We start from the raw sequence: 16,905 nt of genomic DNA on the forward strand, positions 1-16,905 counted from the left end.
CAGTGCCGCCGTTCCAATCGACCAACCCCAAGGTATGGTTCATGCAGCTTGATGCCGTTCTTGCGCTGAATGGCGTCACGGACCAGCCGCTGATGCACGCCATTCTTCATGACGCCCTTCCGGTAGAGTTGCGTCATAACTCTGCCACTTCAACCTCCAGCCAGCAGCCTTACGATGACCTCTGCTCTGCGGTGCTTGCCAGCTATGGCCTCACCTACCACCCGCTGCCGTTTACCCGCGACTTTCAGGTTTTCCCTGCGTCGCAGCGTGCTGGACCCTCCGGCCCGAAGCTCTCATCTGACCGCAACCTAACTGCCCCGACAACGTCTCCCTCCACCTTGGGTCCGGCCACTAGCGCAGTGAGTCTCGCACGCGGTCACAGATCCGACGAGGTTCTTGAACTCGTTCCTGCTGCCGACAACCTGTCCACCACGAAGTGCGTTTTTTCGAAGTCCTCGGCCGATGGTCCTTCTGGCACGCTTGCTACCTGCATGTTTTCCACGAAAGCGACGGCACGCGACACCGTGGCCCCCCCCAGACTCCATGACGACCACCTTGCCGCCCGCATCGGAGTCTGGCACAGGTGACCTTTCGCTCGTTATTGATTTCCCGACCTCGAAGCTTTCGCCATCAACAACGTCCGATAAACGAGACTTAACCTCTCGTCTGGCCACTAGTGACGCGTGTCCTGCGCCAGACTGCCCATCCGCCAAGGTTCGCGACATTTGGGCTGAATGCAACCAGTCAGCCACGAGGTTTGTGTTTTCATCGTCCTCGGCCGACGACGCTGCAGGCATGCTTACCACCAGCTCGTCTCGGCCGACCACCATGGCTCACAACACGGCTGACACGTCAGGTTCTACGACGGCAACATCACCGAACGCCCTGGTGGCTACCACGACTATGGGCATTGTCACCCCCGCTATTCACCTCCCGGTTGCGGAACCTTCACCCTCCCAGATCTCCAAAGGCGACTATCGACCAGCCTCAATGCTCTGCACGTCCTACCAGCAACGACCACCATCGTCCTCGCAGTTTCCCGCAGCTGAAGTTAAAGCCACCAGCCATCAACCACGGCCAAGCTTCCAAGACGCTGCTACTATGACTGACGCGCTTGAGGACGACGTGCCCGGTCCGCTTCAGACAAGGCTCACCAGGCATACCACGCCTGCGGTGGAGCAATCTAGGGAGTGTTCGCTAGAGGCAGCCATCAATTATGTAGACCTGCACGCCAACCCTCGTGCGCGGACTACCGGAGGTCATTACACGAGCACAGGTGTCCCGTCCAATACTCCGGGCGAACCCACGCTGACTGGGTTCCACCACCACCATTCCCCGGAGCCTTTGCCTCCGGACGGCAACAACCAGACGTGTGTCCACAAGGCCAGCTCATGTGTCACAACCACGACGACGCTCATACCTCATACGTGTCTACCACCCATTACCCTACGTCGGCGACGACAACGCGCTAGGCGTCGCACATTGCGGCAACTTTTGAGCCACCCTGCTACGCAGCCACGACTGGCAGTCACAACCCTGAAGACGGCGCAAGCGCCTACTCGGCCTATCCGACGCAATGTCCCACCACTAGTCGTGTACCCGACTACCCACCGCACACTTGGTGGTATTGTTAGGACACGTTCCTGCGGGCGTCGGCACGTCTATCTATACCGGCACGTCAGACGCTGCTCGACTTTGAGGTCTGTGTTGCGTCGACCCCAACGTCAAAACCCGCACTGCCGACCCTCTGCCGATGTCAGCAGCATGACCTCACGACACACGGTCCACTCTCGGCCTGTCCGACCAGGTCACCATGAGACCCGCTTGTCGGCTACCATAGCGACCCGGCACTTCCTCCTTCGTCCCTTGCGCTTCTCCCAGAGTCGCCCACCGGAGACACACTGCTTACCAATGGCCCATAAACGTTAACAACCTGGACTTGCCAAATGAACATTTCATGGATTGTCCTTCATGTATATAGCATTTGTCGCTCTCTTTCTTTTTTCATATGCCTTCAAATCGCGTAAAGCGCTAGGGGGGGAGCCCTGTAGTGCCATCATCACCATCATCATTTCTCAATCACCACGCCGCGCCTCTCGCGCAGCTGATGCTAGCTCGAGCGGCGCGAAGATTAGAACAAGCTAGCGAACTTGGTGTGTCGGACGTGGACAGACACCGCGGCTCCGTTTGAGGCGTGGAATAAAGTGGCGATAGAATGACACGACCACGTTGGCCGCCGTCTCGTCTTCCTCTCTCGCTACAGCCTGAATTCTTCGAGCCCTTCACAACGACGTATCTCATATCCACACCATGGTCTTGTACTGTAAAGTCCCGAATAGTATTATAATTGAGGTCTCTGGATAGACAGTCTCAATTTGGCATCTCTAGTGAATAGTATAAAATAGCAGATAAGCATTTTTCTCTCAAGTAAAACTAGCTATACATCATTACCATAGTCTTCGTGCAGGCGCCTAGATAAGAACTTTTTCAATATGGAATAGAGGAACCTGTTGAAAGGTTTGAAAAAAGTGTATTGTATTATTGATTCTCGGTGAAACAACGCTCACTATCGGAATTTCGGTAACTTGGTCCTAGGGGACCTCGTCCCCCTAGCTATAGGCCTGCTTTCGTGAGAGCATATCGTTGCCACAGTGGCAGCGATGGACACCTTACTTGACATCACTCACCATAAAATCATTTAGAGAAATCAATTTTGCATAGCGCGTGTTAGCTTTATGTTTTCTTTAACTGTCTTCGGGTCGTCCTTTATATGTCATTAGCAACTTTGATTACTGTTCACGTAGATTTAGTAACTACGTTGCGTGGGATATGACGCTAGCTTTCACACAGTGCGAGTGAGCGGATGGTCTCCAAACGTGCTCAATGCAATAAATGGCGCTCTTGCGCAGACGTAGGTAATGACTTTATGGACGTTGGGTACGTCGAACGAGCTAGAACTCGTAATTGTCGGAAAGATGTCTTCGCAGCTGCAGAGGAGCTTGCCACTGAATAGATAAGCTACCTCGCTATTTTCAGATATGTATCTTTAGCTTGTAGATTATTTTGGGCTATGGCTCATATTGTGGGTTATGTTAGTACAACTATATAGCCTGAAAACTGAAAACGTATATATATATATATATATATATATATATATATATATATATATATATATATATATATATATATATATATATATATATATATATATATATATATATATATATATATATCCTTACAGAAATCTATATATGGACTTATATAAAAATTCCCTTATATGGCTACATCAGGAATTGGAATATCTGGCTTTATATGGAATCCCCATATATTGGCCCTATATAACCAGATATGCCCAATGCCTGATGTAGCCATATATGGGCCTTATATACCCATATATGGGTGTTGCTGTATATGGCCTTATATGACCATATATATAGAAGCATCCATATAAGGTCTTATATGGATGTTTTCATATATGGCCTTATATGGATACTTTTATATAGAGTCATTCAGATGATTCAATTATAATAGTTTAGCTTGTGTCGCCGGCAAAAATTGTAGCTGCTCAATATATTACTCAGCTAAAAATATAGCTGTTTGTATGAAGGTCTGCATGCAGTCACCATCATCTCCAAAACAAAGGCAGTACATACCCCCTGAACATTCTTGGTCAATTAGGTTCTCCTCATTATATCTCGAGTTATTCTCAATACCAATTTGCTTAAAATGTAACTCGGCATCATATTAAAGTTTGTGGTGGGCACATGTCACTGTTAGTCCACTTTCCCTGAAGAGATACGTTCTTTGTGCTTAAATTATTGCTTATTTATGGACACTTTTCATTTATCTATTTATTTCATATCCCACCGCACCAATTGACATTACAGTGCGGGAGCGTTGATGAAAAGTAGAATACAAAAAATACATAGCGAGCCAAACAAATATTCAATGTCACCTGAATCACAATGTTCAAGAGAAATACATATATAAATAAAAAATGAGACACACCCCAAAAATGCAACACACTAATTCTAACATGGAATAAAACAAAAATTTGACAGTGCAGAGGCAGTGCTAGAAGGCAGTTGGTTCCACCCTGTAAATTTTTTGAAAAAAATTATCTTGAAATACGTCAGTCTTGCATGCAACTTTTCTTATCTTGAACCTATGGTCAACACGGTGTGAGACATAGCACGGTGCAAGTAAATATTCCGCTTTATCAATGCCGACTTGACAATAAAAAATAGCATAAAAGAAACCAATTTGAGTTTCGTAAAGATATTTTTCACAGTGTGTTTATTTAAAACTTTTTCTGGCATGTTGATGAAGGGTCCAAAGTGAGTCAAAACTAAATATTGACTTGCTGTTTACCATATGAACTGCGTGTGCATTGAATAACTTGAATGAGTTGATAATCAACTTTTAAGGAGTTCGGACAAAAGTGATTGGTATGCAAGCTTGTCATGTACAAGTATTGTGACTAAAGGCCTATAGAACGACTGCTAAAACTGGTGTCTATAGGCCTCTGTGAGCGTGGCAACGGAGGCTTTTAGCGATATTTCTTGCCAATGGGACACTAAAAATGTCTTTTCTACACGTAACACACTTTCCGTTCTGCGAATAATTCATCATTGACGTAACAGCGGTAAAGAGCTTGTTCTGCAGAAGTTCCGGCGTAGGCATCGGTAGCTCTCAGTGAAAAATCGTATTGTCCATGATGAAAAATTGAGAGAATGCAAATAAAACAAATATAAAATTTCGGGTTTAAGTGATAATCGAAATCATGCAGGCCATTTGCATGGCAAGCAAGTGCTCTACCACACAGCTATACATCTGCTTGAAAATAAAGCATGAATAACTTCCTCTTGTTGGAAACGCAAGGAAAATAACTGTCATGCTTAACAAATACACGTGTCCTGCATACAGGTTTCACAGCACATCTAATATCGCAGCTATATTGCATGATGCAAACGTGCAATATCATCGGGCATCACAACACGTTATCACCAACGTGACTTCACGGTCTAAAGACAGCCAACCATTACAAAACGCACACACGTTACTGCGTGTATTCCCTCCCAACTGCGTAGTGGGTGCATAATGTTTTAAAACATATTGCACACATAATATTGAGAAGCACGTTCTGCTGGGTGAATTGGTAGTTCATCTTAACTTAGCTGCGCGAAAAAATTTGAAGTGCGAAAGGAAGACACCTGGACACAACGCCCACTAACAACTGAAACTTTATTGGAGAAAACAGTCTTATGTATGCGGTTACGAGAACACGTGAGGTGGAAAAAATGAGTAGATGAGCAGACATGTAATCATTTTCTTTCCCCGTGTGGACATCGTGTGGTGTACGGCACTACGCTGTCGTGTGGGAAGTACTATTTACGATTCAATATTATAATTGTAGATCACAAAGCTTCTCTAAAGGAACAACCATTCTCCAACCAATAATCCCATTGTAGAGAGTGTGGCTGCGCGCCCTTGTTTGATGATACGGTAGTTAAAGCTAGATTCAGTGACACGGTATAGCGCGGGAAATCGAAGAGGCGTATTTCACAAACAAAGCTGGGGATTCATCTGTCACGTAACTCTCGCTTATGTTGCTTGCTACCTAGGTAGCATTTCTGGAAGCACATCATTTATACAATCTGTCTGCTCATCTAATCGTTTTCTTTCACCGCACGAGTTCTCGTAACCGCGTATATATGTCTGTTTTCTCCAACAAAATTTCAGTCTTCAGTGTGTGCTTTGTATAGGTGTCTTCCTTTTGTATTTTAATTTTTTCACGCAACTCAAAATTACATAATATTTCTCGTTCTTTAAACTATGCTACCCCTTTTTACACAAAATGCAGCCATGTGCGAAACCTTCATTGAGACACTTTCAACATTCTCAATTACACAGTACCATTCCACAATTAAAATTGTTCAAGTAGCATCATGCAATAAAGAGTACACGCTGAGTGATTGAATTAGGCACAAGAAATAGGATCGATACTGCTATCACGTTCAACTATGAGAAACGGAGCTTGATGATCCCCCTGTTTTTTCACACAGTAGCAAGCCCTAACGCTTCAGACCAGTTTTTTTGTCGCCTTGCGTAAAACTATCTACAGTGCTCACGGATTAAAACGTGACATCACATTATTTTGTGTAACTATGTATGCGGTTGTGCGCAGTTCCTCAAGATAACCACGCGATGTTGCGACATCCGTAACAATAATGTTGCCTATAATGTACGCATTCCAGTCAAATTTACACTTATATCACCCAAATTGTAGATTAAGGAAACAAAATATACGGGCTATTCTTAAGTTTTTCCGTTTGGATCCGTGACATTGCACCTTGCTTTGAAGAATTAAACTAGCAACAAAGTTTTAACTGCGTGTCCTTATCAAAACACACGTAAATATAAGAACAAGGGGAACGTTGACGAAGAAAGATAAATTCAAACACAAGACAAATTCAAACGCGGGCTCATAAATCTCATGACACCCTTGGAGTTTGAGATATGCAACTGTTTTTTATTTGTAATTACGCAAGTTGTAATTTATCCTTGGAAATTCTTCAAGCGTTAAAATGAGAAAATTACAACACAAGTAAATTTACATCAATATATTTATGAAAAGTACAATCGCACGAAACCAACACTTTCCTGGCGTAGCTTTTTTTATTAAATAAAGCACTGTCTGGATCAAGTGAAAAAAAAAGAAAGTGTTGTCGTATCGCTTAAACAAAAAAGCCTAATGACGTAACCACGATTAGCATGAAGTTATTTACTCAGCAAGCATGCAATGTGCTATGTTTTCGAGTTATCATAATATTTATGAAAAACGTGCAAAGGTAAAGAAAATGATGAACTTACCTTAACATTTAACCGACACTTCTCTTTCAAGGAGTCTGTTAATCCTGATAACCTATTCACACCTTAAAGCCACCACGTCCATTCGTACTGCTTAAGGAAACAGTTTTGAAGGAACGCTTGCCCGCAAGCATGGGTGTCCTTTTTTTTTTGCACGAAAAGTTGACGAACGCCAATCCAGCGGCGTACAGACGCACACACCCACAAAAACACTTCCACGTCCGTCCACAATTTCGCCACGCACGTACAGCGAAGTAGATTCCTGAGAGCTGCGTGATTATGTTGTGTAATTTGGAGCAGTAGCTGAACACGAAATATGAGCAAGAGGAATGAAAATTGACAAACTCGATCAGCACTGCACCCATGACTCCGGTGAGCAAAAAAGCAACAATGGCGCGGATGGATACAGTGCATGCAGGTTTGACAATGAACATTACATTACTCCTTGAGATCAATGATTTACGCACTTTTCACTAGAAATAAATTTTCCTGAGCTTATTGGCTAACGACGTTTCATTTTTAAACAATTATTGACGCAATATTATTACCATACGACTGAATGTTTGCGCAAACTATTTTCTTCGTCGTCACTTGAAATGGGCCGCGGCACTCTCTTTCCTGCTGTGTTGACAGACTGGTGTAGGCCACGGCAGGGCTGCAGGGCGCCTACACACACTTTTTCGAACAACGTTCTCCAAATTTCGCACCCCTCCGGTGGGTGCCCTTTTTTGTATTTTTCACTGTGCGCACCCCTTGTAGCTTTGCCAATAGCTGCAGTGAAGCCAGGCGAGTTTTTTCGGACAGTGGACTTCAACTTCTTCCCGTGGGCCCAGAAAGCTGCACGTGCAGGACCTTTGAGACAGGCATTCCGTGGAGCTGAAATCACTGCTTCGTGTACGCTGGCTACCAAGACCCGTTTCAGCCAAATTTTCATCCTAATTCTCAAGCATTTATATTGATAATAATAATATTCAAACAACCAATAATCAATCAATTATTTTTAACGTATCAAAGAACAACCAGAAAGTCTTTCGTGCTGGCGCGCGCAAAAATAACACAAGAATAAACAATACATTACAGACTGTCCACAGAAAAGCAAATCAATAAATAGAGCAATAACGAGCAGTCGAAAAGAAATCAACGCACAATGGGAACAACAAATAAAAAAGTAGATATTCATGAAATGGGACTGAAAAATAATGTGGAATATATACAACCGTGTCGACTGCTTCCTGAAAGACGGAAAAGGGAAAAATCTGTGCATGTGCAAATCTACGTTAGGACATGGCAGCCCTCACTGACAAAAAAAATGACTGTAGTCTATAAAAAACATAACGAATCAAAAAAGTTGACGTTAGAGAGACTGGGTATTTTGTAAAGGATAGAATGTTGAAAGAATCTGGCAGGTACATGCAATGGTCGATTCTTTGTGGATAACGTACGCGGAGTTTGAAAATTATTAAAACCGAGAAGGGCAGAATATCTGACCCTGAACTAGCTTGTAAAGACATAAGAGCTCAGGGCCATTTTGTCGGCCGTTAGGTGATGGCAAATGTATAATTCTAGCACTGTTGAAAGGGTTCTAGTGACATGACGGGGGTAAATTCTTATTAAATATTTCTGGACTGACTCAGTGGAGCTACTGCTGAATTTAGCAAGGCCATTCCAAATCAGATACGCATAAGTACTCAAGTTGAGCACGACATATCGCGGTGTACAATTTGTAGAAGGCTGTAGGAGAACTGGACTCTTGAGAGATGTTGAGACAACAGTGAGAGAACGAAGGCCTCGCATGGCAGCACATTTAATGCAAGTAGGAAAAATTCAGCACGCTATCAAAAAGAACACCAAGATCCCTGATCTCATAAAGTTTACATAACGACACAGTATTGACAGCTTGTGTAATTGAAACGTTGGACGTTTTGCGAGATACAACAACAATAACAACAACAACAGCAACAATAATAATATAATTATAATAATAATAATAATACACTCATATAATTCTGACATGGTAGAAAATATCTGGCCACATTGAAGGAAATGGTAGTGTTCAGGTGCGCGAGTGTGCAATCGCGCAGTTTGGTGGGTATGTACCGGCATACATATCTTATAGGTAAATGCACTACAGTGTTGGTGTTGAAAGGATATGTTCGCAAGCAGTTTTAATCATTACGCGCCTGCACAGAAAGGGGCTGTTTACATAATGTAGAGTTTGGCTTAGGCATCACGCCAGCCCACAAAAATGTGTCATACTATTGGTGTTCACAAGGCAATGTTTAAGCTAATCCTGATGATGGCACGTGCGAATTAGTGACCTCGACCAAGTAATGGCACACCCACACAAAATAGAAATTTTGTGAATTCAGCAGCCTACGGTAAATGTTGCTATAAAACTTCAGCATTTCATTACATGGTTCATTATTTGTGTATCACGTGTGAGTCAGTTGCACCTTTCTTAACGTACATGTGTATGACGTGAGATTCATTTGACGCTTGCAAAAAATACACCAAAATAATTGTTTACTAGTGCAATCATAACATTTTCGATAAATGTACTATGTGCACAGCCAGGAACATTATACGTAGCCAAAGTAAACGCAAGATGTATTTTTGCAACAAATTAGTACAATTTCCATATAGAATGTAATCATAATAGTGCCTGCAAGTTGCATTCACGTAAGTTCTTTTTTGTTTTTGAAAGTACTCCCTTAAACATTGCACTGCACATGTAATTATGGGAAATGGCTACTGAAAGCAATCGCAGATCAGGGGTCAACAGGATTCATTGAAATCTTTTTATATGAAGGGAGCATATAGCCATAAAAACCTTCAAATAATCAGAAATTTTTTTCACCGATGTGGAAGCTAAAAGTGCATTGAAAGTACTATTTCTTGCTGTCACTCCAAACAAGGCATTAATGTGAACAATATAAGTTGCGTGCATTTCGTTTTTACAAAATACCTTATAGGATTGCTCTATATTAATAGCGAGGTTCGGAAACTTCAATACGTTTGTGACCTGACACGATTCCTTCCTCGTATAACATGTCTGCTCTCGAATACATTATTTACGTCGTATTAATTGCAACTTATTGTTTCAAACCTAAATGTCATGAAAAATGTGTGATGTAAATTACACGAACTCATGCCTTTAGGCATTCAACTGAGTTGCAACTATCACGTACACAAAGCTGACCTGAAATTTCGGTATTTTGCATGGCAGAAACAACATATATAATTATTACTCCTATTGTTGTAGAAAAAAAGCAGGCCAGCTTTGTGTACAAATTGTTATATATTGCAATCCGCATAAAAGTGTGATCATGGTGCTAAATATATACGTGGTTCATCTCTTATAAGGGAGCACTTCCACATATAAGGATCCACTTGATATGTTATATATGGTGTGGCCGTGCTTATTAAGGCCGGATTTGACTCCTTTTGTAGGCCAATCGCGCTATATATGGCTGTATATAACCCCCTACATGAAAACCGACTCCGCCAGATATACATCCATATATGGTATATGGAAGCTAATAATGCTGACATATATGCTTATACGTGGCCACATATAACATATATATATATATATATATATATATATATATATATATATATAAGAGAAAGAAGTGTATACTTACCGCTTGTTTTCCGTGTTTGGACACAATATTAATCAGATCGAACGCGTAATTCGGAGGTCGTAGGTTCGATTCTTGCTCACGGCAAGTTATTTTTTACCCACTTTTCTTTCTTCCTATTTAATTTACAATGGTTCTAATAACATCGCCTATACAATCCTTGGCAATACTGTCTGCCAAATCTCATCTATATATATATATATATATATATATATATATATATATATATATATAGTCTAGTAGATCCTCCGTGAGCGCTCACAACGTGGTTTATTTCGACGTTTCGGCCTAGAGTCTGGCCTTCATCAAGAATTCCTGATGAAGGCCAGACTCTAGGCCGAAACGTCGAAATAAACCACGTTGTGACCGCTCACGGAGGATCTACTAGACTATATGCGACGCTACGGCCACTCAACCACCATGCCTGCCTATATATATATATATATATATATATATATATATATATATATATATATATATATATATATATATATATATATATATATATATATATATATATATATATATATATATATATATACACTGACAAAGAGAGGCGGAAAGAAAGACTGCGTTAGCAACTTGCCTGAACACCACCGTAGCCGCGCGGTCCAAGGAATGTCTCGCATTCTTCGGCAATGTCATCAAACCTCCACTCGAACAAATGCACGATCACGCTTCGACCGGGAGCCATGTTTGGCTCCTTGTTGCTTCCATAGACGCTGTTGCAGAGGATCCACAATGCAGCAGTCAACCCTGTAATCTCGGACGGCCCCATCAATTTGTTTGGGCACCGCCGTTGTACACTCGTACACAGAGATCGAAAACCCGATGTTGAACTCGTCTTGTGAACGCGTTTTTGCTTGCTTGATTACTTGTTTCTTTGTTTTTTCTCCAAACGTCTATCCTGAGAAGAAACGTGCGATTTATTCTTTGTTTTCTTCGATCTGCAAGCTATACCTGCAGATGTCTCTAGGTTTTGAGTGAGAGACTTCAACCATTCCGCCGTAAAATGCGATCGTACTCTCCAGGCGCCCCTTTTCAAGGGATCCTGAAGTGTTGCGGGCAGGCTTGCGCTTATCGCAGCACGCGTACCTCAGTTATCACTGAGAGACTCATATTATCTTCACCTGGGTGTGCATTTCTGCCTCGTGATTCGATAACGATTATCAATTTGGCAAACCCCTGCGGCGGGAGTCTTCTCTTTTGTGCCAAATCGTAGAAGTAGAGGAAAAATAAACATATATAATAAACTATTTAAAATAGCTTTCTTCTGCTTGTTTATTTTTCTTTGCGATAAACCTCCTCCAGCTGGCTCACTTTATTGAAAGCTCTTAAGGAAAAACTTGGTTTCGCTTCTGTCCGTCTAACCGGCGGACACATTATCTCTACAATCAACCTGGCTTCTCGAAATACAAAAGAAATAATGGACACAAAGCGAGGACGTGACCCTATTCCGGGTTATAACTCGTTTTCCTCTGCCCAAATATTGCTTGTGTTCTCATTATTCATATGATTGGATTAAGACTTTATCAGGTACTTCCTTTTAATAAGGTCTTGAATGACAGTAACGAGGCTCTTATTTGTATCCTAAAGCAAGTGACCAAGCACTCAAACTGTACCACGACAAATATGAAGCATCCGTAACGCAACATAGTGCATTGATAAATCATAGCATTCGGAAAATCGCTGCACTAATTGTCTACCGAACTCTATTTACCTATTTTTATTTTAAAAATATTTTTATATTAAAAATAGCATTATTATACCAGATATTTAAATCTCCGAAGGAAACTAAGGTTCTCTTATTTAAATCACTCATTCGCCCAATAGTAGACTACGCATCTGTCGTTTGGAACCCGTACAAGCAGTGCGAGATTAATGGGTTAGAAACAATTCAGAAAAAAGCTGTGAGATTCATATGTCATCGCTATGATCGCGACTTTTCACCCTCTTCTACTCTTTCTTCACTGAACTTAACTTTGCTCTCTTCGTGTCGCCAAATAGAGTCATTAAAATTCTTGCATAGCATTGTGACGTCTTCGGTTAAACTTTCCAATGACAAGGACTACATAAAATTTGCACCTCAGTCAACAACAAGAAGCTATCACAACTTAAACTTAACGCCTTACTATGCTCGAACTAGCATGTTCAAGTTCAGTATTTTCCCCGTTCTATTCAAGACTGAAATTCGTTACCTGGTACCATTCGTTCACGCCCATCATCCAATTTTCAAGCCGACATCCATGACATGCGTCTGTAACATACCGTCATCTATTTGCCATTGGTGGTAGCTCTTGAGTTTCATTGTTTCTTTATTCTATTTTCATTCATGTTAATCACATGTTTGTGCACTTTTGACCCTGTATAACCACACATCTGTATTATGTTACCTGTTTACATAATTTTCATTCCTGTCTGATAAAATTCCGCGTAATTTGTACACCCACTCCTGCCATAGCGCACTTAGCGCTGCAGTATGTGTAAATAAATAAATAAATAAATAAATAAATAAATAAATAATAAATAAATAAAATACTTCGCGTAGCTGCTGTAAGGTTTTAATTTGGTATTGAGGGTGTAAGCACATATTCACAACCAAAATACTTTTCGCAGATTCCAGCCACCTTGTGAGCCGATGTTATGCGAAGCATGCGCATGCAACGTGAATGTGTTTAAAATTTCTATTGAGGGATTCATTATATAGTGGCGCTCCATATATGCACAAATCAAAGCCTACAGACGCGCTGAACAGACTCATATGTTTTATATTAGCGGTTGTTTGCAGTTGCAAAATGATGCAACATCCACATGGACATTAGCAACACCAAAAGCGGTAACCTGACAAAAAGCACTCGTGTTTGCGCTGGGACTCACGAGGATGGTAGCCCTTAACACTGCTACGCAAATCTACCTCAGCAGATGGCACCTAACTATAATGGAGGTGAACATGACATGACGGCTGGATCATAGGAGTGCATATATAATGTTTGTAAAATTTTATAGCCGGTATTGCAACCAGAACTGACGTTTCATGAACATTAGAGTCTCTTTGCAAAGTGTTTTTTACGTCTGGCGTGGCTGTGTGATAGAATATTTGATCGCCACAAAGAATGCTAGGATTAGATTCCTGATGTTTGCATTCGTTCGGTCAGCGCTGCCTATTTAAGCCTTTTTTTTTACACTGAAGAGTTAAAATTAACCATGTGAATACGGCATCGATACCATTAACTAAAGAGCTAAGAGAGCTAAAAGTCGTAGGCGGCTAGATAGATAGATAGATAGATAGATAGATAGATAGATAGATAGATAGATAGATAGATAGATAGATAGATAGATAGATAGATAGATAGATAGATAGATAGATAGATAATAGATAGATAGATAATAGATAGATAGATAGATAGATAGATAGATAGATAGATAGATAGATAGATAGATAGATAGATAGATAGATAGATAGATAGATAGATAGATAGATAGATAGATAGATAGATAGATAGATAGATAGATAGACAGACAGACAGACAGACAGACAGACAGACAGACAGACAGACAGATAGATAGATAGATAGATAGATAGATAGATAGATAGATAGATAGATAGATAGATAGATAGATAGATAGATAGATAGATAGATAGATAGATAGATAGATAGATAGATAGATAGATAGATAGATAGATAGATGCGCAGATAGACGCCAAAAGGGTTTTCAGTACGCAAAGAAATGATGGGAATTTAAAATACCGGAGCATTATGTTTCGTCCCAATGAATGTGACAATAAATACTTCGTAATGTACTGGAACAAAATTTGAAAAAACAAATCTCCACAAATACACACACCGAAGAAAGCAGTTGAAAGCATTCTTGTAAGAGATCACTAGTTTGTGAGTGCTGTATTGCATTGCAACGTTTTATGGTTTGCGGCAACGATGCTCATTTTCTAATATGTTGTAAGACACATGACGTTATCTTGAACTTGAACGTTTGTATTGCATCGTTATTTCAAATAATAACAATGTTGCTTCAGTCTTAGTATATACTTGTACGCCAATAATCAGGAAAAGGGGGAGGGCATAAGCATGGGTTCCTTCAAATGAATTGCATTTCAACTTTCGCCCGAGTATGCCCATGAGGTGACGGTTCAAATAAACAGAAGCTAACTTTAACGTATCCGGTGCTAGCTTTGTGAAGCATATCGAAAATTAATCCCTGAAAGTGACCGTTTGAGAACACGGCCCATGATTCTCGTTCGTCCACTTACTGGTTCTGCTGTTTTCTGCTCGTGTTATGAAAAGATTGTCCCCGTCTATGCTTATATTGTTTAGCGAAACTCGCATTCTTTTGAGACCTATGTAGCGTATGCTTGTACTTGGAGTGACATATACTAGTGTACGATAATTTTGTATGTAGGGCGTAGTTATCCAGAATTTCACACTCCGTGGTTTTGTTGCACACATTCAAATGGTTACGTTCATTTCGCGTAGGCTTGTTGACTCCTCTGTGCGCTTCGTGTAAGCAACACTGACACCTAATTATGCACCGTCATTGTGCCACACCTATTCTTGTCTCTTTCATGTGCCCACACTGTGCGCGCACCTATCCTATTTCTCTGTTAAAAAATGGCAAATATTGAGTGATGCTTCTATTTGGTTGTTCACTCTGTCTGGGCTCAGTGGTTATGAGTGTTATGGACACGAAAAATTTCCAGTAATGAAACAAGTAACCAATGCTGACAGCGCAGCATCAGCACGAGGGTGAGGCACAATTGACGATACAAGGGCTTTAGTAATTATCACGCTAGCCCCTCAGCCACGATGTAGCACTAACAGCTTCTTTGAAATGCACATTGTTTTACTTGAACAAATGGTAGGAAGGCATTCATACAACCAATTTATCTCGGCTAGGATTTCACAGTATCATCGGCACTGACTCTGCGACGATATTTTTACAATGTACACGCCTCGTCAGCATGCACGACCAGATATATTGCTCACAGGTAGTTCACCCACAAGTATGAAATTATTTTGCCAGCTTGCTTTGTTTTTCATTCATGTTTTACGACGGAGGCTGAGGACCTGGAATACTCACGTAAGGGTCGCTTTATCATGAGGGCACGTGCGTGCGTTTCTAACTGCAAAGTTATTTAAAAGACCTCTGATAGAAAACTTCAAAGGCGAGGTGATGAGTGTGATAGATTCGGTTAACACAACATCTACGAGACACCAATAGAAAACATAGCCGAGAAAAATTTAAAAATCAATAATAACGTACACGCCTCGTGACTGAACGAAATGTGGAGCTCTTCGCGACGATGACACCAACTCAGAATAATGTAAACAAAACTACTTCTCAAGTTTGTGTTGGCTGGTTGCTGGCACTTCAACGCGGCAAGAGTGTGGTACGAGAACCACGAAGCTTCATTCACGAGTTGACAGGAATTCCATCGTCAGCTTCGCAAAGCGTTCAGTAATCACTAACAGAAAACGAGAGCGGAGCAGGTACCTTCTTCGTGGTTTCAAATGCCGAACGAGAGCGTAGTTATGTTTGTAGAAGAGATGTCGCGACTGTTTCGACGGGCTGACCCCCACATTCCAGAAGACAAGAAGGTGCGCCTGCTAATGCGAGGCGTAAAGGAGAAGCTTTTCACGGGCCTTGTGCGCAACCCTCCTACGACTGTGTCGGAGTTCATACATGAAGCCACAATTATGGAGTGCATGCTTCAGCAGCGGCTGTCGCAGTATGACCGTTAGACGGCCATGTCCACTGCATGCTCGCTTGTAACAGGAGGTGATAACAGGGAGGTCCTCACAGAACTCATACAGCAGGTTGTACGCGATGGACTTCGGAAATCTCATGCATCGTCCTCTCCGAGTATCGCTGCTCTTACAGACGTTGTGCGTAACAAAATCAGGCAGTTCGTTCATTCCTCACCACCATCGCAAGTTGAACCTCCCACGCTTTTCTACGCGGATGCCCTACGCGTCTCTACGCCATCGACGGCACATTTTGTTCATCCACCTGCTCGGACCCTCAGACGCTTTCCAAGTTCAGCCCATCGCCCACCGTCTCGACCAATTTTCGTCCTGGCCCGCGGAAGTCCATTGTCTGGCTTGCACCCGACAATCGTCCTTTGTGCTACCATTGTGGCGAAGTAGGATACATGTTCCGCGATTGGTACTACCTGCGAATAGGCCTACGCGAATTCCACCCAGATGCCCGTTGTTCACGCTATGGTGAGCGCCTGCACGAAATTTCAGATTACTTGGAAGGTAGCTGTCGCGCTCCTGTCCCGCCACGACGACAGTCATGGTCACCATCACCCCGTCCGTCCATATTAACGCACCGCCCCCGACCCGCCTTTGGGTCATTTGGTGTCATTGGCACAAGC

The 16,905-nt window shown here is 42.0% G+C and overlaps 2 protein-coding genes across 5 annotated transcripts in view; one reads left to right on the plus strand and one right to left on the minus strand.

Annotated features, from left to right (window-relative positions):
• The window catches only part of LOC119185812 (pancreatic alpha-amylase), a 40,189-nt gene extending 28,657 nt beyond the window's left edge, over positions 1 to 11,532 (minus strand). The window contains exon 1 of the mRNA XM_075884014.1: positions 11,098 to 11,532. Within this exon, the coding sequence (XP_075740129.1) occupies positions 11,098 to 11,289 (192 nt within the window). The 5' untranslated portion in view covers positions 11,290 to 11,532. The remainder of the gene's footprint in view (positions 1 to 11,097) is intronic.
• Positions 1 to 16,905, plus strand: part of LOC142761650 (uncharacterized) — a 272,706-nt gene that overhangs the window by 67,604 nt on the left and 188,197 nt on the right. The gene's annotated exons all lie outside the window — the stretch shown is intronic.

Source organism: Rhipicephalus microplus, unplaced genomic scaffold, assembly GCF_043290135.1.
Source record: "Rhipicephalus microplus isolate Deutch F79 unplaced genomic scaffold, USDA_Rmic scaffold_23, whole genome shotgun sequence".
Lineage (NCBI taxonomy): Eukaryota > Metazoa > Arthropoda > Arachnida > Ixodida > Ixodidae > Rhipicephalus > Rhipicephalus microplus.